General features: G+C 50.9%; 1 protein-coding gene across 2 annotated transcripts in view; it reads right to left on the bottom strand.

The window, feature by feature from the left end:
- Positions 1-1,864: 1,864 nt before the first annotated feature.
- The window catches only part of SMAD7 (SMAD family member 7), a 31,859-nt gene continuing 12,506 nt past the window's right edge, over positions 1,865-21,217 (bottom strand). For both annotated transcript variants that reach the window (XM_007974070.3, XM_007974069.3), the window contains exon 4: positions 1,865-3,912. In XM_007974070.3, the coding sequence (XP_007972261.1) occupies positions 3,374-3,912 (539 nt within the window). In that variant the 3' untranslated portion in view covers positions 1,865-3,373. The remainder of the gene's footprint in view (positions 3,913-21,217) is intronic.

Raw genomic sequence — 21,217 nt, 5'->3', positions numbered from 1 at the left:
GCCCGGAGTCAGATCCTGATCTCCCTAACCGCTTACTATCTTACTGTGTGACCTTGAGCAAGTCATTTCACCTCTCAAAGCCTCCATTTTTGCACAGCGTCCTAATGAAGATGAAATCAGAATTCCCTCAAATGCCTAGACATTATGCCTGGCACCTAGTGAAGCATTCAATAGATGGTAGCTACTATTATTAAAGAGCTTCCCGGCATGCCAAAACAACTTAGAGCAAGCTAAAATGACTTTGACAGCCCCCAGGGTGACACCTTCCCTCCCCACCCCTCCTCTGCCACTACCACCCTGGAGTTAATTAGAATCCTCCTTGGGTGTTTTCTAGAGATGAGATTTTGCACTTATTCTGGGTTACAGAACTACAATGGAAACAAGTTTCAGTTCAATGATAAAAAGCAAAAAGTGACCAGGCATGGTGGCTCACACCTGTAATCCCAACACTTTGGGAGGCCAAGGCAGGTGGATCACCTAAGGTCAGGAGTTTGAGACCAGCCTGACCAACATGATGAAACCCCATCTCTACTAAAAATACAAAATATTAGCCAGGTATGGTGGCAGGCGCCTGTAATCCCAGCTACTCAGGAGGCTCAGGAAGCAGAATTGCCTGAACCCGGGAGGCAGAGGCTGCAGTGAGCCGAGATCACTGCACTCCAGCCTGGGCAACAGAGCAAGACTCCATCTCAAAAAAAAAAAAAAAAAGCAAAAGCTACTTTGAGAGGTAGTGGGCTCCCCATCACATGTAAACAAGTTGGCCTGGATGACCACTTGGCATTAACGCCCTGGAGCATAAATCAACAATCGACATGTATTCATATTTCTTGCTACACAATTGTATTGTCATTCCCTTTAATGAAATGGTGGCACCAGTAGGCTGTAGCGCTTTGGGTCATTTTTTTGGCAAAACAGAAAGTTAGCTGTCCTACATTGGCCTTCCCAAAAGCTTTCATGAAATCGTACAGGCTTATGATATCCAAAATCTTAACCCCCACTTGAAAAGGCCCCCCTTCCTGGATATAAGGTTCAAAAGCCCTTACACAGACACCTGCACGGCCGTTAGTTTCGCACCCAATTTAGACCATCTCTTGTGCAAGATTTCCCGAATCTAAAACATGGCTCAGATTGTGGCTCAGCAGCGAACCAAGGCAGGCTGATGCCAACACAGCACTGAAGAGGCATTTTGACTGCAAGTGCCACCAGGGCTGGGCTGGGGAAGGGGACTAGTGAACTGTCGCTTAAGTTCCAGCAGACAAGGGAGGATACTGCAGAGTAGAACTTGGACTCTGTGACCTCTGTGGCCCAGGACAGTATTTGGGAGGGAGCCAGGAAGTGGCCTCGTCCCTCTGACCACCACTGACATTCAACCCCTACCTTCATCACCCCTCCAGGGCCTCAGGCCCAGGAAACTTCTCCTGGAATCCAGTCTGGCAGAGGTATCTTAGGCTCGGGATTTAACGCCAAGCGAAGAGTTGGCAAGAACCAGATGAACCCAGGTTCTTGGGGCTAAATTTCCCCATCCATCCATCCATCCCTAATCCGGTCTCCTTCCCATCACCCTAGTTGTAATTCCTTGTCCTCAATTCTACAAGCTTTGAATTATCACCCACAGGGCTCCTGTAGGTTGTCTCCCATTACAAATTCAAGACACAAGGAGGGATGTCTGGGTAGCTGCAGGTCTTTCCAGCACTCCTGAAGACCAGGGCTGTTCTAGATGTCTCTGTTTTGTGGCCCATGTCTCCCCTCCTCCAAGCACTGGGCTGGGAAGACGCCAACTCAACTGAATTTTGATGAATACTCCTCCCCACTCCCTCCAAGCAGCAGAAGAAAAAGGAGCTGGAGGACAACATGAAATCAAGTGTACATTTTAAAAATCGTTTAATGGAACATAAACTCCTTTAGAAAAACATTCAGCTAGGTGATAACACCCATAGAAAAAAACACCAATTTTGTGTTTATCTTTTTTAATTTGGCATTTGTTATTTGCATTTATATTAAAGCAAAGTGCATCTTTTCTTTATTTTTCTTGTTTATACACATTGCACAATACATAAATAATGATGCTTATAAAACGTCTTTGTATTTACAAGTAATAATATATTTATATATAACATAAAATACATTTTTTTCTTTAATAAATCTCAGGGTTTTTTTTCAGGAGTCCTTTCTCTCTCAAAGCACTACAATGCTAAATTTCCAATGAGAATGCTTCTCTTGTTCATTTAAACCTTTGTAGTTAGAAAAATAGCTTATGTTAAAGTCTAAACATGCTCATTGAGCTAAGAACAGTGTCAAAGTATCATACGAGTGTATGAGTTGTAGAAGAAATGAAAGAAGAGTTAGGTGTCAGCCTAGGATGGTACCTTGGGTTATGACGGACCAAATCCTTCTCGGAGGGAAGGGGACTGCTAAGCATGTCCCTCCCAGGGATGTCCCCGCTTGCTGGCCCAATAGCAGAGCTCAACACACAGGCTGGGAGCAGGGAGTGCTGAGCTGGTTTTCTAAGTCCGGGAAAAACCTGATGTCACCAGGGCAGGCAGGGGAGAGGCTGAGGGGAGAGGGCACTGGGTGAGCAATACTGTGAGGGGGCTGCCCCGGCAGCCCTTAGGAAGCCCATTTCAGGGAGATCCAGGAGCAGATGGCCAAAAAAGAAAGACCTACAATGGCAGGGGCTGATGGGAAGGGAATAAGACAAGGATGAAAACAATTGATTCTGGTTCAGCCACTAGCAGGCTTGCTGCTCAGAAGCCTGTGGACAGGCCCGTGTCCTTGATGAGGGAGAGGAGGGGCAGGGGCTTTCCTAGGCTGGGGACACAGCCGTGCTCCTGGCAGCTGCTGGGACCCCTGCCGCCCAGGTACTGCCTCTGCCCCACTGAGCATGTCCAAGGAGCACGAGAGACACGGCTTGGGACTGCAAACCTCTCTGCTGGGGACATTCGTAAGAGACACAAAACAAAGCACATCGTCTCCCCATTTGCCGCTCCTGCACACGCGTGCACACACTCGTAGCCTCACACTCACACACACACTCCTGACAAGTGAAATGATGACCGTCCCCCTTCATACGCTGCGTTTGGTGGTGCTTGGATTTCTGCTTCCCCTCTTCCTATCAAGGTGTCCTGCCGATCATACCCACCCCCTCTTCCAAAAAACCCCCAACAATTCTTTTCATAAGCTATTTCTCAAAGAGCGAAACAAAACAGAACACAAACGAGGACGAGAAGAAGAAAACCAACCAACCAACCAACCAACCAACAAAAAACGACCAAAGAGTCTGCATGAAAAGCAAGCACTCAGGAGGAAAATATTAGCAGCAAAGTAGTTTGAAGTGTGGCCTGCTCAGCTCACGCTCTGTCCCCTCCACACGCGGCTACCGGCTGTTGAAGATGACCTCTAGCCAGCACGGGCAGCTGCTGATGAACTGGCGGGTGTAGCACTGGCCCCAGCCCTTCACAAAGCTGATCTGCACGGTAAAGCCCGTCCACGGCTGCTGCATAAACTCGTGGTCATTGGGCCGCTGCAGGCTGTACGCCTTCTCGTAGTCGAAAGCCTTGATGGAGAAACCGGGGAACACCTTGTGTACCAACAGCGTCCTGGAGTCCGGGTTGTCCAGTGTGGCGGACTTGATGAAGATGGGGTAACTGCTGCGGTTGTACACCCACACGCCATCCACCTCCCGCGTCAGCTGGATGCCGCAGCCGATTTTGCTCCGCACCTTCTGCACCAGCTGACTCTTGTTGTCCGAATTGAGCTGTCCGAGGCAAAAGCCATTCCCCTGAGGTAGATCATAGAAGATATCCAGAGAGGGCTCCTGGACACAGTAGAGCCTCCCCACTCTCGTCTTCTCCTCCCAGTATGCCACCACGCACCAGTGTGACCGATCCCCAGGCTCCAGAAGAAGTTGGGAATCTAGAAAACACAATGGCAGAGAGGGTTGGTGGGGACAGGCATTGGTGACTACTAGAATGAAGACACCCCCCACCCCGGTCACCAGCTCATCTCTCAGGACGAGACAGAAAGGAGGCGGTGAGGATAGTCCTGGACTTGCCCAGGCTCTTACAGCCCTTTGACCAGGACCCTGCCTTTCTTTAAGCATAGGAAGTGCTGGGGGCTGCTTCTCTCCAGGCCCCTGCCTGTCAGGAGTCCAGTACACCAGCACCTGTGTCCACCTGGCCAACAAAACCTCTTCTCTGCAGAGCACAGACGCAAAGGCACCCTTAGTAACTTGGGTGGTCCAGGTTCAGGGCCGCAAAAAGCCTCAGCAACATACTGGAGTTACAGATCTTTCAACTGGATGGAACCTTGAAGGCCAGCTCCTCCAGCCCCTTGTCATCCTGATGAGAAAACCAGGACCCAGACAGCCTGCTGCTGGAGTACCAGGGGATGACACAGCCAGAGCTAGGACCCAGGTGTCTAGACTCTGGGGCCACCTATGCGACGGTCTCTGGGTGCCTGTCACCCAGCTCTCAAATCAGTACCGTGGTCATGAGGGACCTCTTTATCTGGTAAAAATAAAAATGAGAGTGGCTTGGGACAAAAACATCTATATTCCTAATAGAAAAACAAGTCTCAGTGTGTCAGCAGCAGCCCTGTACACAAAGGGTGAAGTCATGTCAAAATGCCAAATCACAACGTGCAGACCGGTATTAACCCAGGCTACCTTAACAAAGCTTCCTCCAGCCCAGACAGAAGATTATGTGTTTCAAATAGATGTGTTCCCCTTCTCTGCCGGCACCCCCGTCGCCACGGGTGCCCCCTCTCTCCTCTCCTTCCACAGAAGCATCCGGAGCCTGCAGGGCGCCCTGCTCCGCCCTCATCCCTCCCCTGCAGGCCCCGCCCCACTTCCCTACACAGGGCTCTTCCCACAGGCAGCCTGGGGGCCGGGGTGATTCTGGTAAGGTAATTTTCCTCAACAGGCGCTTGGAGGACTTTAAAAGGGGGGGTCACACGGACGGAAAGGGAGCCCCGGTGGCGGCGGGCATTCTGACTCCTCCTTAAGCAGGAGCCAGCGGGCAGGCCTCAGACTTGGGACCATAAATCTCCCCAGCCCAGCCAGACTGCAGGAACGCTGTGGTTTGTGGCAGCAGGGTGGAGACCGGAAGTCTTGTATTTGTTAACAAAAATGGGGACAGCAGAGGGGGGGAAAGCAGAGAGGGGAAAGCAGAGGGGAAGGGCCCCATGTCGGTCAAGCCCTTGCCCTCGCTCCCTGCAGCCCCAGCTCCTCCCTCTCGGGAGCCTGGGGGGCACAAAGCAGGGGTTGAGTGTGAGATGTGTTTTGGTGTAGCCTTTGTATTCTGGAGTAACTGGGTTCAGAGTGAAGGATGATGCGTTGCACCCTGCGGGGGGTCGATGGCGGAGGATGGGGCCGCATCCTGCTGCCCCAGCAGGCTGTGTAACTGGGGCAGCCCAGGACACCAACTCGCTCCAACTTTTCAGGCGTGTTAGGACCTGGGAACCCATTGGCTCCACTCAGTTGTTTTTTTTTTTTAAAGTAGCAGCCAACGTTGGATGGAGGTGCCCATCAGTAAGGCCGTACAAATGTGCACACTGCGGCCTGCTGAGGCAGCCACACACACACACCCTGAGCGGCGGTTCCCTACAGACAACCCCAGCTGGCCTTCCCAAATGCCTGCCCCAACAGCTCCACAAAAAGGGGACACTGAGGTCTCATTCCTTTCCCTCAAGCCCCACCCCACTGAAAATTAACACCAGAAAACTGGTCGGTCACCGCCCCCACTTATCTAGGAAGTCCAGTGGGTGTGCAAGACTGTGTCCATCATGTCAGTGTGTACGAGTGTGTGTTATATATGTTTCTGTGTGCACATACGTACTGGAACATATGGAAAACAAGACAGGGACAGGGAGAAGGTGACTCATCAGACATTTACTTGTTTCTGCAAAGTATCCATCAACTGCTAATAAACTTGTGAGCACTGGCAATCTTTGAACTTTCTTGCTGAGGGAGCTCAGCTCTGAAGGCTACACCAAAGACCCGAACGCCCATGGAGGGAAGGACACATTGGCATCACGTGTGAAGCGGGGCAGAAAGCCCTCTTCTGGGAGGCACAGGACATCCACCCTTTTGGTGGGGAGGAGGGTGTTTTGAAACACAAGAAGCTTTAGCTTATTTTCCCAATTCAGGACAACAAACCTGCCCTGGAAAGGAAGACTCAGGGAGTTGCTGGGAAGGAGGTGGGAAGGAGGTGGGAGGGAGCGAGGATGGGAGACCTCAGCAGAGCCTCACAATGCTTTGTTTCATGCAGCCGGGACCCATGAAACCGGGCACCAGCCAACAGGAGGAGGAGGGGGAGGAGGAAGGGAGTGAGTGGAGTATGGACCTGAGATCGAGGTGCCCCCATGCCAGGCCTGTTAGCCACCTAGACAAGGGGTGGGAGCCTTGTCTGCCAAGGGCGGGGGCGTCTGGGGGCAGAGGCAGCTGGGCGGGGACTGGAGCCTGAGACCTGTAGGCGGAGGGGGAAGTGTCAGGGGGGTTTCTGGTTCATCTGTGCAGCCCGCCAGCAATTTGCTGCCAGACACCCCCTGGAAAAAGCCTTTTTCTGCTGAGGTTAATGGCCCAGCCCAGAAAAACTGCAGTGCGTGGCTGTCAGCAGTGCGTGGAGGTTGTGAATGCTGCTGTGTTTGAACAAGGCCCCTGAAGTCCATTCGGTGCCCTAACCCACCGCAGGGAGACTCCTGCCTGCTCCTCCCTCACTGTCCCCTCCGACTCCCCCACCAGCAGCCTCTGCCCTCCCGTTAGGACAGCTCCAGTCTCCTCCTGCCCGGCCTATTTCTAAGCACACACAAAAAAACAAGCTTTCCAGCAAAACCATTCGACAACAGCAAAGGCCCTTCGAACACACACCCTTGTGTGAACATCACACCTTCTGGGGACCCCGCACGACACCTCCCATTGCCAGTACAGAGATTCCCCTCTTTGCCCTGAATTCCCCGCCATTTGGGCTCATTTCTGGGAAATGCTCAGCTTCATCTTCACAGAAACACACTTCCCTGAATCGGGCCCACAGCCCGCACAGTCTCCCCACAAAGGTCTGTGTGGACGCTTTGCTCCCAGGGACTTCCCGGGCCACGTGTCGAGGGGCTGGGAAGTTCAATCAGTACAAGGACTAAGGAAGAGCCTTGGCCTCTCTCGCTGATATTTAACCTCCAAAGGCAAAACTCACAGTCCTTTGTTAACTTCCCTCAGCTTTATAACCTTTTCCGGTATTTTCCATAAATTTCTCCCCCTCCCCAGAAAACTGTACAGGGGCTTGTTTTAAAAGAGTATGTGTTCATTTTAAAGCATCCAAAAGAAAAGCTGTGTTGTAAAAAGCTCACTAATCAGATGCCTGCTCACAATTTTTTCTTTTTATTACAGTGTAGGGAATTTTTGGAGCAACACCAGAAAAATGCTGAATCTGCCTAAAATTCCTTTAAGGTGTTCCCCCACCTCCACCTTTCCCATTTCCCTTAAAGCATAAAATCCTCCCTTTAAAGGGAAGGGGGAGGTGGGCGTTGAGAAGGGAGAGGACTTCAGCCTCTGTTTGCACTCCAGTTGGGGAAGACCACTTAGCAAGGAGCTCCCTGACTCTCACAAAGAGTTATTTAATTACCCGGCTCATGAATGAACAGACCAGACCCTTCCAGGAGACCAGAGGCTCATGAATGAACCTCACACCCCAGGTCTCAAAAGCACAGGGTGACCAGGCCTCAAGGCCACATTTTAGGTTAAGTAAGGAACTTTCCCCTTCTTAATTTTTTTTTGAGACAGACCCTTGCTCTGTCGCCCAGGCTGGAGTGTGGTGGTGTAATCTCGGCTCACTGCCAGCTCCACCTCCCAGGTTCACGCCATTCTCTTGCCTCAGCCTCCTGAGTAGCTGGGACTACAGGCGCCCGCCACCACGCCCAGCTAATTTTTTGTATTTTTAGTAGAGATGAGGTTTCACCATGTTAGCTAGGATGGTCTCAATCTCCTGACCTCGTGATCCACCCGCCTTGGCCTCCCAAAGTGCTGGGATTACAGGTGTGAGCCACCGCACCCGGCCCCTTTCTTAAATTTTTAATTTGAAGGCATCAGGAGAAGAAAAATGGGGGGAGGGAGGAAAGGCCTTGTTCAGTGCCTCAACAATACCATTTCTGGTCTCCACCTGAAGGCAGAGGGCAGAGAGGCAGAGCAGCTCCAAGAACAGCCATGGGGTTCTGAGAACACGGGCAGGCATGGAAGAGAGGCTATACTGGGCCTGACTGGGCCCAGACACACAAAGGAGGTGCTTGTGGGGAGGGGGTTCCCAAGATTCCGTTTAGGAACAAGGACAAGCTTGGGGGAAAAAAGCCAGTAGACACATGAACTCCATCAGCTGACACTCCATGGTTAAATGTGTCCAATTGCCAGGGTACTGGGAGCTGGGGTCAAAGGTGGGTGAGGAGGGGTCTCCACCAGCTCTCATCTCTGTGAGGCACTTGGATAATGAAGTAATATTCCTCTGCCAAAGTCCTACAGGGTCACGGGCTTATGAGCTCCCTCCTCTATGGTCCAACAGAGCAGAAGGCTGAGGACGGAGAAATTGAGGAGGAAGAGCGTCTGGGCAGGCGTGGCCGCCTCCTGCAGGCCTCCCTGTGCCAATCAGGGGCAAACGAAGGGCAGAAATGTGGACATAACTTGCACCTGGCAACCTGGGAGCGCAAACATCACCACGCCTCGCCAATGCCAGGTCCAGGGTCCTTCTGTCCTCAGGACCCAGGCGCCGCCAACGGTTGCCTCATCCTGTCTCTCCCTCCATATCAGACATCTCAAAGGTTAACAGCACCCATTCCCTGCTCCCAACCCTGTCAGGAAATTGGCTGTTCTGATATCAACAAGCCCTCTTCAGGCACAAGCCTGATATAAAAAGGGACTCCAGTGCCAATCTATCCCATCTATTCTCACCCCAAATCATCATAATTCACAAGGACCCTTGCTGGTCTCTTGTTTTCTAGGCAAATCTCCCCCCCCCCAACAATCCCACCAAATAGAGACCTGTAAAACTTGCTGAGACATCTGGGCTCACTTTAAGACCCAGGGCCATCTCTAATCCACCATGCTCACAGCCTCATCCAGAAGAGGAAATAGGACCCCAGAGCTCCCTCAGACTCCTCAGGAAACACAGACAATGCTGGGGTTTAGAGCGAGTTCCTCATGGAGGAAACAAACCAAAATGTTTCAGGTAAACTCTGAGTTACTCAGAAAATGCTGGCGCCCAACCCATCTCCACCACCCCACGCTCCTTCCCCAAACAGATCAGAGGATGAATCCTGGCTGGTGGAAGGTTGACCTGAGAACAATGGTTTTTTTTTTCATGCTTTGCAACATCTCTAGTGAAGTGAGATGGCTGGACTTGGGGGTGGGCAGGGGGTGCCACAGGGTCTCCTTCAAAGGCCAGGCAGCTCTCTGGTTCCCGGGCCCAGTAGGCTTCGTTTCCACCCCTCAGGGATTTCTAGCCATGGCAGAATCCCTGCCCCTGTGCCAACCCCAGAGGTAAGCTGACCAGCTACAGAGTCAGACACACCAACCTCGCATGCAGCCTTGGGGTAACTTCAGCTCATCCCTAAAACAGAGCTCCCCTAAGGCCAGCCTCCTAAGGTTGCTGTACCAATTTGATGCAAAAGTGATTAAGGCCAGTTGAGGAGAGTGCTGCACACACGCTGGTCTCATCTCTGAGGCTCCTGGGTTCTCCAGCTGCTCAGAAAATGCCCACCAGTCTTCCCAATTGTCTCCACAGCCCCACACCCCATGGGAGGACAGTTCTGGGCCAATGCCTATACTTAATAAGCATTTACTTTGCATAGGCTGTGTTCTCTAAGTGGCTCATGACAACAACCCTCTGAGGCTGCATACTATCACCAGTCTCTTAAAAAAGGGAGTAGTGGGGGTGAAGCACAAGTCACTGGCTGGTGCAGAGCTATACTTCAAGCCCAGAAGATTGCCTGGTGTGAGCTGTGGACACAGGCCTCTAAAGCCACCAAGTCCCACTGTTTCTCTCCAAAGTGTCCTTCAGAACACACTTTGGAAATGCTGCACCAGCTTTTAGAGCTGAGCATGGGGTGCAACTCCCCTGCAGCAAGAAGTGGGGGGTGAAATGGTTTTTTTGCCAGCAAGCTGCTCTGTGACCTCGGCGAAGTGGCTTGCCCTCTCAGGGTCTCAGTTTGACCTGTCCATAAATAATGTAAAGGGCACAAGGGAAGATGGCCCCATGGGCCCCCTTCTGGCCTTCATGGTCTCTGGCTGCACTCTGATTCTCAGTATTAAACAACACTGGTTCCATTTATTTTTACAACCTTCCAGAGAGTAAGAAAACCACTTTGAGGAGCAGGGTACATTTTTGCATTTAATTTGCAACAATAAAACAAAATCAAATCAAAAGGGAAAGGAGGTTGCAGTCAGGCTTTGCTGTGTCCATCTCTAAACCAACTTTTTGTTTTTTAATTTCAAATAGTCAGAAATGAGTTTTTACTCTGTCTTACTATTCATCACCCTCAAGAGACGGTGGGCCCCCAGGAGAGGATCTCTTTTATCACTGTCATCCTTCCACTATCTGCCCAGGCTTGGTTCCCTGAAGTTTCTCCTCCCATCACCGCCCTCAATGCCACCTCTCCCAGGCCTACATATTTGGCAGATCTTGCTGGTCTAGAACACTAATTAGTGACTGTGTCCTTACAAATTATGTTAAATAATCAATTCCTGGAACTAAAATGTACTCCCTGGCTCCCCAAACTGGTCCCACACCACCTCCCCAAACCCCCAAACATCTGAGTCTGAAGCCCCCAACCTGGGGATAAATGCTCCGAAGAGCATTTATCTTGCCATAGAGAATGTAATTGAGGGTGGCACAGGGCAGGGGAGGAAAGCCACACAAATCAAAAGCTCTTGTCTGTCTCGCCAGCCAGGCTGACGCGGCTTCCTGTGCCCCAGCATTCAGCCATGCAAATTATAGCGTGTACCCAGCTGCCTGCAGCCACTGCTGTCTGAGGAGGCCCGCTCTGCCCAGGCTCCTCTGAGAGAGGCCTCAGAGGAAGGGTGGGGACTCCCGACCCAGCCAACTCCATTCATAATATTGACAGTAAAGGGCCTCTCTGGCTGCTGTTTAGTGTGCATGCAGCCGAATCATTTCTCAAGTTCAAATTTCCAGATACTTCCCCTCCATGGTGCACCAACCAGGTTCCCACTGTTACTCCCCAAGTAACTCAGAGCAGCTCTCTTCAGAAAGGGGGTTCACATATTAGCAGGCACAGAAGCCCTCAGCCCTGCATGGCATTGTCTGATCAGCTGCCTTCCCTCTGGGCATGACCCTGACACCCCCAGGAAGGCACAAGGGCTGGGACAAGCATGGAACAGAAAGTCCGTCATGTCCAGAGAGACATCCAAGTCAAGTCTCTTACCTCACCCACCTACCCACCTGCCACCCTGAGAGTGTCAGGAGATTCCCCAAATTCCCTATCTGGATTCCCAACTGGGCAGCTGACACTGAATGCTGATTCTCTCTCTCTCTCACACACACACACACACACACACACACACACGTTAAAGCATCATGAAAATCTTAATACAAACCACTGCATCATAAGCCAATTTTCTAAAAGGACAAAACCCCTAGAAGGACAGGACAGTTTTTCCCTGGTTTTGCAGGTGTGGGGGCTCTGTGCCTGCAAGAAACCAAGCTACTTTTGCCGTGGGCCTCATTTTAATAAAGTCCCAGGGTACCAGGACCCCTAAGTCCTTGGAAGTATCACAGGACCCAAAGGCAGAACCTGCCCTCTCCCACCCCATCCCCCACAGGTCCAACTCCACTCCAGTTTCTAGAGGGTAGGAAAGCTGTCTGAAGACGTGGAAAAATACAGTGAGAAACAAAAGTCCTTTTCATTCCTCCCCTCCCCCGGCTCCCCTTGTTCCATAACAATTATGAAAACTGTTGGATGGGATGGCATTTTGAACATTTACTGCATTCCAGCCAATAAATTCCAATGCAGGATCCGATGGAAAAGATCCCTCCTCTCCGGCAAGCTCCCTCCCTGTGCACTCCCAGCCCTCATTCCATCTCTCACTTTACAACCCAATACCAGGGCCTGGCCAGGCCAGGGCCGCACTGTACTTAGAGGGGAAAACAACAGTACGACAGCCTGGAGACAGCGTGCAGACTGGAAAAGTTAATCATTACTTCTGTCTGCCTCCGTAATCTAATCTCTCCTGCTTGGACACACTCACTGTTCAGCCATCCCAGCCCTTTCACCCCTGAAGCACCCAGGACCTCCTAGACCCGAGCCCCCACTCCCTCTGGCGGGCCCTCCCACTCCTAACCTCCAGTTAGGAGGTCAAGGGAATAAAAGAAGAATGAAAGGGTCCCCCACCCAGAAGCTGCTATCACAAGGCCCTGGAGTCCAACATACACAGCCAGACGCTCTGTGCTGGGTGCCCCACCTTTCAGAGCCTCCAGGTCTCCCATAAACATGGGCTCCCATAAATCTGAGCTCCAAATCTGGCTGGTGACTGCAGCAGCCCAGCACTGCCCCTCCCCCACCGTGCAGGGACAGACTGCCCCCTCCCCCCTTTCTCCCCCTCTGCCCCAGGATTCACCCTCAAGCCACCCGCAGTCGGTAGGGCTCCCCCACCCCATGTGATCAGTGTGGGCCGACACACAAGTCAAGGAGGCTCCGCCGTTGGCGATGCCTTAAAAAATTAAACACAGAATGACAGTGTAATTTAGCAATTCCACCTCTGGGTATATACCCAGAAGAACTGAAAGCGGGGACTCCTACGGTATTTGCACATCCATGTTCACAGCAGCATTATTCACAATAGCCAAAAGGTAGAAGCAAGCCAAGTGTCCATCAAGCACTAAATCAACCAAACATGGGATATTCATACAATAAAATATTATTCAGCCTTAAAAAAGAAGGAAATTCGGACATACCCTACAGCATGGATGAACCCTGAGGCCATTATGTTAAATAAGCCAATCACAAAAGGACAAACACTGTCTGATTCCACTATTCTATGAAGTACCTAGAGGAGGAGGCAAATTCATAGACAGAAAGGAGAATGGTGGGTGCCAAGTGCTGGGGGGAGGGGAGAAGGGAAGTTAGTGTTCCATGGGAACAGTTTCAACTAGGGAAGATGAAAGTTCTGGAGGTGGACGGTGGGGATAACAGCACAATATGAATGTACTTAATGCCACAGAACTATACACTTAAAAATTGTTAATATGGTAAATTTTATGTATATTTTACCACAATAAAAGAAAAGAAAAAAGGCCTCAGCTCTCTTAACGCTCTCCTTTGCACCCCCGTAACCAGTCCTCGTAAGCATGGAGTTCCTGAATTGGGGATTCCACGGGTGGGACTGGGCTTCAGCAAAGATAGCGGCCCCCTGCAAATGTATACAAATTGTAGTATATCATGCATTTTTCTGGACAGTCCTCAGTTTTCACCCATACTTGGAAGAGTTTGCAAGTCAAGAGACAGGAAGAACTACAACGTTTTTATTTTAGAATGGAAGCAGTCTTTGGCTTCCATAGGGATATCTCATCAATGGCAGGTCATTCCCACACCCCTCAAACCCAAGAGACAAAGATCACAGATCACTGAAGGGACTCGACAGCCAAGCCCAAGCCCTTATTCTGCAGATGAGAAAACTGAGGCCCAGAACACAGAAATGGCTCCTGCAAGGCCATGTGGCCAGCCAGGGGCTGAGACACTCAGTCTCAACCGAGGAGGGCAGGCCAGTGTCTAGCGACAAAAAAGGTGGAGGATGCTGGCCCCACCATTGTAATTCTCTCCCAGCCCCCTCCTGGGACTACAGCATCCTGGACACCCTGGGGAGAAGAGGAGGCTTTTGAACCTTTGCAGGCTCCACGATCCAGGGCTCTTCCCCAGGAAACAGCCCCCCAACGGGGTTTTGATTGTGTCCCCACTGAGCAGGAGATGGGGCCCATCTATTTGTAAGAACAGTATGGTGTACTCAGATCACACTGAGAACTAAGTTTTTAATTTTCCCTCTTGGTTATTGATTCATGAGGGGGTGGGGCAGGGCTGGCTCAGAGGCTGCAGTGGGGCTGACCAGGTACCCAGGCCCAGCTCTTGATGACCCTCACTTAGCCTGCCGGGGAAGGAGACACTTAAGAGCGTCATGAGGTGACTGGAAGGTGGGACAGGAGACAGGGACAATCATTTAACCTCCGAGTGAGCCACCCCAGAAAATGCAGACAGCCAGTCTGCTAACGGCACAGTCATATCTTGGCGTCTTATTGTTTTTGTTCCTGTTGAGTGACAGTCGCAGATCAAAACGTAAGAAAGCTATACTGAAATGAGCACACAGTTGCTGGCCTGGTTATCTGAGTTGTCTTCTGGCTGAAAGAAACTCCCAACTTTGCAAGATGAAACTGGAGTTGAGACCAGATCTTCCCTTTCTGCTCTGATCAAACCTCCCAGCAAAAGTAGCGCTCCCCGCCTTTTCTTCCTGGGGCTCCACAGAGGAGCAAGAGTAATTCAATTAGTGAACTCCACACAGCTCGGAAGCCATTGCTTGGCCCCGGGGGAACAGACAGGGAAGGATGAACGTGAAAATGAAACGCCCTGGTAACTGCATCTTAGATTATTTCATCCAAACCCAACCCCAGACAGGCCAGGGCCTCACACGCAGGGCTGACACCTCAGAAACGGGCTTAACTCTCAGATTTAAAATTAAAAAGCTACAGTTTCATCCCCTAGATGGTCTTCATGAGAATCAAGCCCTCTGGAGTTACAAAGGAAAGTCACTCCTGGGCTTCGAAAACATCCCACTTCCCCTCTGGCTGTCAAGACATCAGATACCGTCTTTCCAGATGTTTCCCCACCCCTTGGCTGTGGTCCACTGAGGAGCCTGGCGCTAGGCTGGTCACTTCCACTCTGTGCTGTGCCCCAGGTACTGCCAGGGTCTGGAGAGTGGATTATAACCACAGCTCCTGTTCTTCCTGCTGTCATCTTACAATCAGCAAGAAGAGGGGTGGGGAGGCGGGCTGGAACCAAAACCCGGGAGACCTACCTCTGTTTCTGTTTATCCACAAGCTTTATCTCAATTCTCAACAGACCACACAACCAAAGCAGAAGCAGAAGTAGATGACTCAAGAGCTCTGCCTACTCCAGGGGGCCCACCCCTGCACCTCCCTCACCTATGGCCTGGCTTCATGGAGGGACCAGGCTCTTCTGTCCTACAGAAGCTGCCCCGGCCTGCCTCCAAATGGAGGCAACTCATATTCAATCCCCCCTCCCCCCGGCTCCATCCCCATGGATGCAACATCACCTTCGGACAAGCCACTCCATCTGCCAATTCTTAACTCTATCCCGGCCCAGGAACTGGCCTTCTGCACAACACAGAGCCTGGCATATCATAGGTGTCAATACATATTTGCTCCATAAACGAATCACAGGGACACACTGGCTTCTTCCAAAGCAGCAGGCCCACCTAGCTTCACACTCAAGAGAGGGAGGCACATGTGAACCCACCCGAGAGGGGAGCACACCTTCTACGCAGGGAGTCAGTCAGAAGGACCAAGTCCCTCTCCCGGACTCCCTGCGGAGGATGCAAGAGAGAAGCCCTGTTCTGCGCCAGGCCGAGAGCAGCCGCTGTAGCAGATGCTGCTGAAAGGTGTTTCCAAGGCAGGCGCCGGCCCGCCAACCTCTGCCGGCACACCACCTGCCCACAGCATTCTACTTTGGCGTCCCGCTCTGTTTGGACAAGTTACCCCACCAAGTGTTCAACAATGCTTTTACACACCCCAGGGCCCTTGTTGTGTTATGAAAACAAAACAAAGCACGCTAAGGAAAAAGCTGGGAGGGTGGGGGTGAGCGTGATGGAGAGTGGGCCAGCCACACACACAGGTCTCTTTCTTTCTGGTCTCTATCCTAAAGATGGTTCCTTGGCAGCACGGGGCCGGGGCAATGCCCCATGCCCTGTGTCATTAGAACAATGACATCAACCAAGAGGGGATTTAGAAACCCAGAGACAAATAAATGGAACTGGACCTCATCTACACCACTGTAGGGCTGTGGCAAGCCCCCTCTCTGGGAGATGCTTCTAGGAGAACCGTATCACCCCTTCCTCCAAAGCACAGCACAGTTACTGGACACGGCTATACCAGGGGAGCTCCGAGACCCATTTCCCCTCCACTCCTCAGTAGCACCCTAGAAACAGTCTCAGGAAAGTTACAGAACTCCTGCAGGATGAGGGGGACTCAGTGGCTTGAAAATACAAAGGCAGCCCTGAGTTCCCAGCGGCTAAATGCCAGGCACGTCTGCTAGGAGAAGGCAGTACCGGGGTGAGTAAAAAGGCTAAAGGCGTGAGTAAATTCTTACCTACCCCTCATCAAAAAAAAAAAAAAAAATACAATCTTTTTTTTGCAAGTTAAAACTGAGCTAATGACACTGGGTGGGGCTCAGTGTTGAGGACTCCGCAGCCAAACCAAAATTAGCTTCCAGCCAAGAGCTGCTTGGCCTTACCATTTGGGGAAGGAAGCTGAAAAAGTCATGAAAGATTCTTTAGTAAAATGGGAAATAAGGCTGCAGTTAACATTTCAACTGAAGGTGACCCTTCTGGTGAAATATTTTTTTTAATAATAAAAGTAACATAAAGTTCTCAAACAGCCTCTTTCTTAAAGAAAATGGCTGTGTACATGTTCTCGTGGGAGTGGAAGGGAAGAAAAAAAAACACAAAACAGAAAACAGGCTAGCCGTTTCTCAGCCACTACCTTTCACGAACCACTTTTTTCTGGAGTTCTTCTTAAAAAAGAGGTGACGCAATTTCCTGTCTTGTCCCAATATTTCCTGTCAACTTACAAGGTGAAAGTTATCGCCCTGTTTTAAATAACTGTCCTCAACACCGCTGAAAGTCCCTTTTCCCAGCCAGTGCCCATCCTGAATAAAACATGTCCCCATCTTAGAGGATAACTACGATCATTTTCTACACCTTTAAGAGTCGGCTTCAAAAGAAGCCTGTTTCTCTCTATGGCAGATACTGAATCTACAGGGGCAGCTCGCACGGGAATGGCGCTAGTAGCCCAGATCTCCAAGGTGAACCCACAGAGAGAAACAGAGAGGCTGGGGGGCAGCCGAGTCCCCCAAGTGAGCCAACAGGTTTAGGTAGAGTGGCCAGGATCAGGTGAGTGTTGCTTTCTTGGTGTGTTAACCACTAAATTGAGAACTGTGCCTCAGCAGTTAATAATATCTTCCTGCTGAAAATAGCCGGGAGAGGAAGCCTCTGTGTGACAGTAGGCAGGCGGCCAGCCTTGGGGCTAGCCATTCAATACTGAGCGAGAGGTGGTAGGGCCAGTGGTGACCTCCCAGTGGCTGTGCTTACAGTATCCTTTCACGAGGCTCCTGCGAAGGGAGGGCGCCCGGGCCAGTCACCTGCGGCCTCTGCAGCCCTAGAACTTGGGCAAGGACATCACAGGGACTGGGGTCTCCAGTGGCCCAGGAAGGGTCTGGATCGCCAGCTTTGGGAGCCAACCCTGGCACCATCCTGGTTCACAGTCACTAGGCTGGGCAGGCCAGGGGGCCCCCGCGGAGTGAGAACAAGCATATTCACTTCCCCTGGCAGAAAAGTCAGGCCAAGAATCAAACCAGAGGGAACTTTCCTGTCTCTCATTTCTGGAACCCACGAAGAAAAACGGAAGGTCGAAAGATCAACACAGATGTGTCTGCTTGCTCAGGTAACACACAGCAGAAGGCCAGGCGTGGTGGCTCACGCCTATAATCCAGCGCTTTGGGAGGCCAAGTTGGGCGGATCACTTGAGGTTAGGAGTTCGAGACCAGTCCGGCCAACATGGTGAAACCCCCTTTCTACTAGAAAAAAATTAGCCAGGCATGGTGTTGCACACCTGTAATCCCAGCTGCTAGGAAGGCTGAAGCATGAGAATGGCTTGAATCCGGGAGGTGGAGGTTGCAGTGAGCCGAGATCGCGCCATGCACGCCAGCGGGGTGACAGAGTGACACTCTATCTTAAAACACACACACACACACACACACACACACACACACACACACACACACACCAGAGATCCCAGGCAGGCTACCAGCCTTGCTCCCTGGCCCATCAATATACTTCCCATGCGACCTCAGGGCTGCCACCAAAACAAATGTCTACCATCATCAGGTCCCAGGCAACTAACAGAAGTCTCTCCAATGTTACTCTCCACAATCATTGTTCCTTATAGATTATCCAAATATCTGCACGTATTTAAAACCTTCTGCTGACCCTTTTTTTGGTCAAAACTGTGGTAAAATACACATACATTCAGAGAACTGTGCCACCATCACCACTCTCCAGTTCCAGAACATTTTCATCGCCCCAAAAGGAAACCCGGTCCCATGGGTCCCTTTTACAATCCCATTCAAGACAGCAAAGCAAAACAGTGGACCATGTATACTTAATAATAATTTTCTCTCAAATGTTTCTACAAGCAAGCAAAAAACCTATCTGGGAAGCTGAATCCCGAGGGATTTTAGTGTGGTGAGCAAGTCTAGGAACCAGCACTTTATACCTTTTTTTTCTTCTGCCAGGTGAAGACAACTGCTTTGAGGATGCTGCTCCAAGTTCAAGGCCTGGACCGAAGGGAATAAAGACCAGCCTGGCCATCATAATTCTGCAAGGAATTATGACACAGTAACAGCAACAATAGAGGAGCAAAGAGGCTAGGCGCAGTGGCTCACACCTGGAATCCCAGCACTTTGGGAGGCCAAGGCAGGCGGATCACCGGAGGTCAGGGGTTTGAGACCAGCCTGACCAAAATAGCAAAACCCTGTCTCTACAAAAAATACAAAAATTAGCTAGGCATGCATGGTGGCACACGCCTGTAATCCAATTACTCAGAGGCTGAGGCAGGAGAGTCGCCTGAATCCAGGAGGCGGAGGTTGCAGTGAGTTGAGATCCCACCATTGCACTCCAGCATGGGTGACAGAGCAAAATTCCATCTCAAATTACAAAAAAAAATAAAAAAATAAAAAATAAAAAAAATTTTAAGCAGCAGCAAAGGAAGCCAAACTTGATCATGAATTCTTCAGCATTTCCTCCCTTTTCACTGCTCCACTGACTCTGAGCTTGCCACAGAGGTCCCATAGGTGTACAAGTCTACGCAGCTACAGCCAGGCTTTGCTGTAAAGGCCTGTGTGTGTGTGTGTGTGTGTGTGTTTGTGTGTGTGTGTCTGTAGGAAGTGAAGGGCAATCAGCATGCTAAAGCGTCACCAAAAGTGACACCACCCGAAGCCTGGCCTTCACCTGGCCCCCTCTCCCTTTGCTGGCCCAGTTCTGCCTGGGGACAGGATGCGCGAGAGCAGGATGCGTGAGGCAGCAGACCAGCTTGTCTGGCCGGCAGAGCAGCCTAAATTTGCTCCAGAGATTTTAAATGCTGTCACCCTGTATTTAACCCCTGCCTGACTGCCACATTCTTTCCAGGACAAAAGGGGTTTTATCAGTAAGCCCTTCTCCAGGGGGAAGTGCATGACCTGGGGCACTGCAGAAGAGGCGGGGTCCAGGACTGGTCTTCACCAGGGTGTGGGTGTGCACCAGGTGAGCCCGCCCTAGCCCTGACTCATCCTGTTGGCAGGTGTTTAAGGAGAGGCAGAAGGTCTCGAGGTCCAGACTGTCATTTCTCACAGTGGCCTGCAGGGTACTAAGGCGATGGGAAGGAAGGAGCTTTTTCATGGTCACAAGCACCTGTCCACCTGAGTCCCCCAAAGTCCATGCTCATGAGCACTTGGGTGAAAGGCCCACGTGCCTGTGAGCTCAACCTATGCCCCCCACCCTCATTCCACAATGGCATTAGAGATCTCAGTGAAACCATGAGCTGTTTTGTAGCCAGGCATGGGGAGGTGACTTAATTTAAAGGAGGGAGGAAGGACAGCATTAGGAGATATACTTAATGTAAATGACGAGTTGATGGGTGCAGCACACCAACATGGCACATGTATACATACGTAACAAACCTGCATGTTGTGCACATGTACCCTAGAACTTCAAGTATAATAAAAGAAAAAAATTTAAAAAAAATAAAAAAAATTTAAAGAGCAGAGCAGCAGGCGCCCAGGTTCCCAGTTCGTGATCACAATTCCAAGCCAGACAATGAATAATTGTTCACGTGCAGCTGATTAACTTTCCTTAAAACAGGATGGAGCAATGTTTCCTACGCTACTTGGTTTGAGCCCAAGTCAACTGTGGACTGAGCCAGGGGTGCATTTTCAGATTATACAGGTATTTTTGAAGGCTCTCCTCTGAGACTATGACAGATGCCAGCAGGGATCAAAGAGACGGAGAGAGAAACATTCTTGAATGCTGAATGGATACTGACTCAAGGACGCTCCCATCCCCCAGACTTGTGAACTAGTGGCCACAGATGAATCTTAAGACCTTAGCAAAAGAGTTGGCCACCCTTGGGTTGGAGGCCTGGTGCCGGGTCTCTCCAACAAGTATGACTTTGCACAGCCAAGAGACGGGGTTTCCCAGGACACGTGAGCACTTCTGTCTCCACTGCCTCCTACCTCCCTCCTTGAGATCCATGGGAGCATTTCTTTTGAAGTTTAAATAACTACCAGTGGTTGCTGGCTTCCAATCCCTACCCTAACTGGGGAGGTCCATATGGCTGAGGCCGAGCCAGTTCCAGACATTCATACATAAAGGAGGAGGCTAGAAGATGAGTCTGCAGTTGAATAACCCAGAACTCACAAGGGAGATGCTGCTCCCTCAACCCACCCAAACCAGGACAGCAGACAGGCAAAATGAAAGCCCCCAGACAGAAACTCCAGATGGAGGCTGCAAAGATGATAGCTTCCAACAGATGCTTTGCATTCCCAGTGATCCCCGGAAAGCTCTGGGAGCAAATCCTTTCCATTTCCACAACGAATCTGAGCCTAGAGGCTTCCCAGCTACATAAGACCTCTCAGGTGATCTTCCTGGGCCATGACACATCCATGTCCAAGCAGCGGCAAGGACCTGTTCCGGAGTTGCATGCCTTTCAAAAGACACCCATCCCAGAGGGTCGGGCGCAGACTGCCAAATCACAATGCAGAATCCATTCACAAACTCCACCCACCAAGTCCACAACCTCTTGGAGAGGCCACCCTGACATCAACCCACCCCAGCGACAGGGACCCACCCCATCCCAGAGCCTGCCTGTGGGCATCTGCACACTCTCATGTGTTTGCGCACGGGATTGTCTCT

This window comes from Chlorocebus sabaeus, chromosome 18 (assembly GCF_047675955.1).
Source record: "Chlorocebus sabaeus isolate Y175 chromosome 18, mChlSab1.0.hap1, whole genome shotgun sequence".
Taxonomy (NCBI): Eukaryota; Metazoa; Chordata; class Mammalia; order Primates; family Cercopithecidae; genus Chlorocebus; species Chlorocebus sabaeus.
This window is presented reverse-complemented; position numbering and strand designations above follow the sequence as displayed.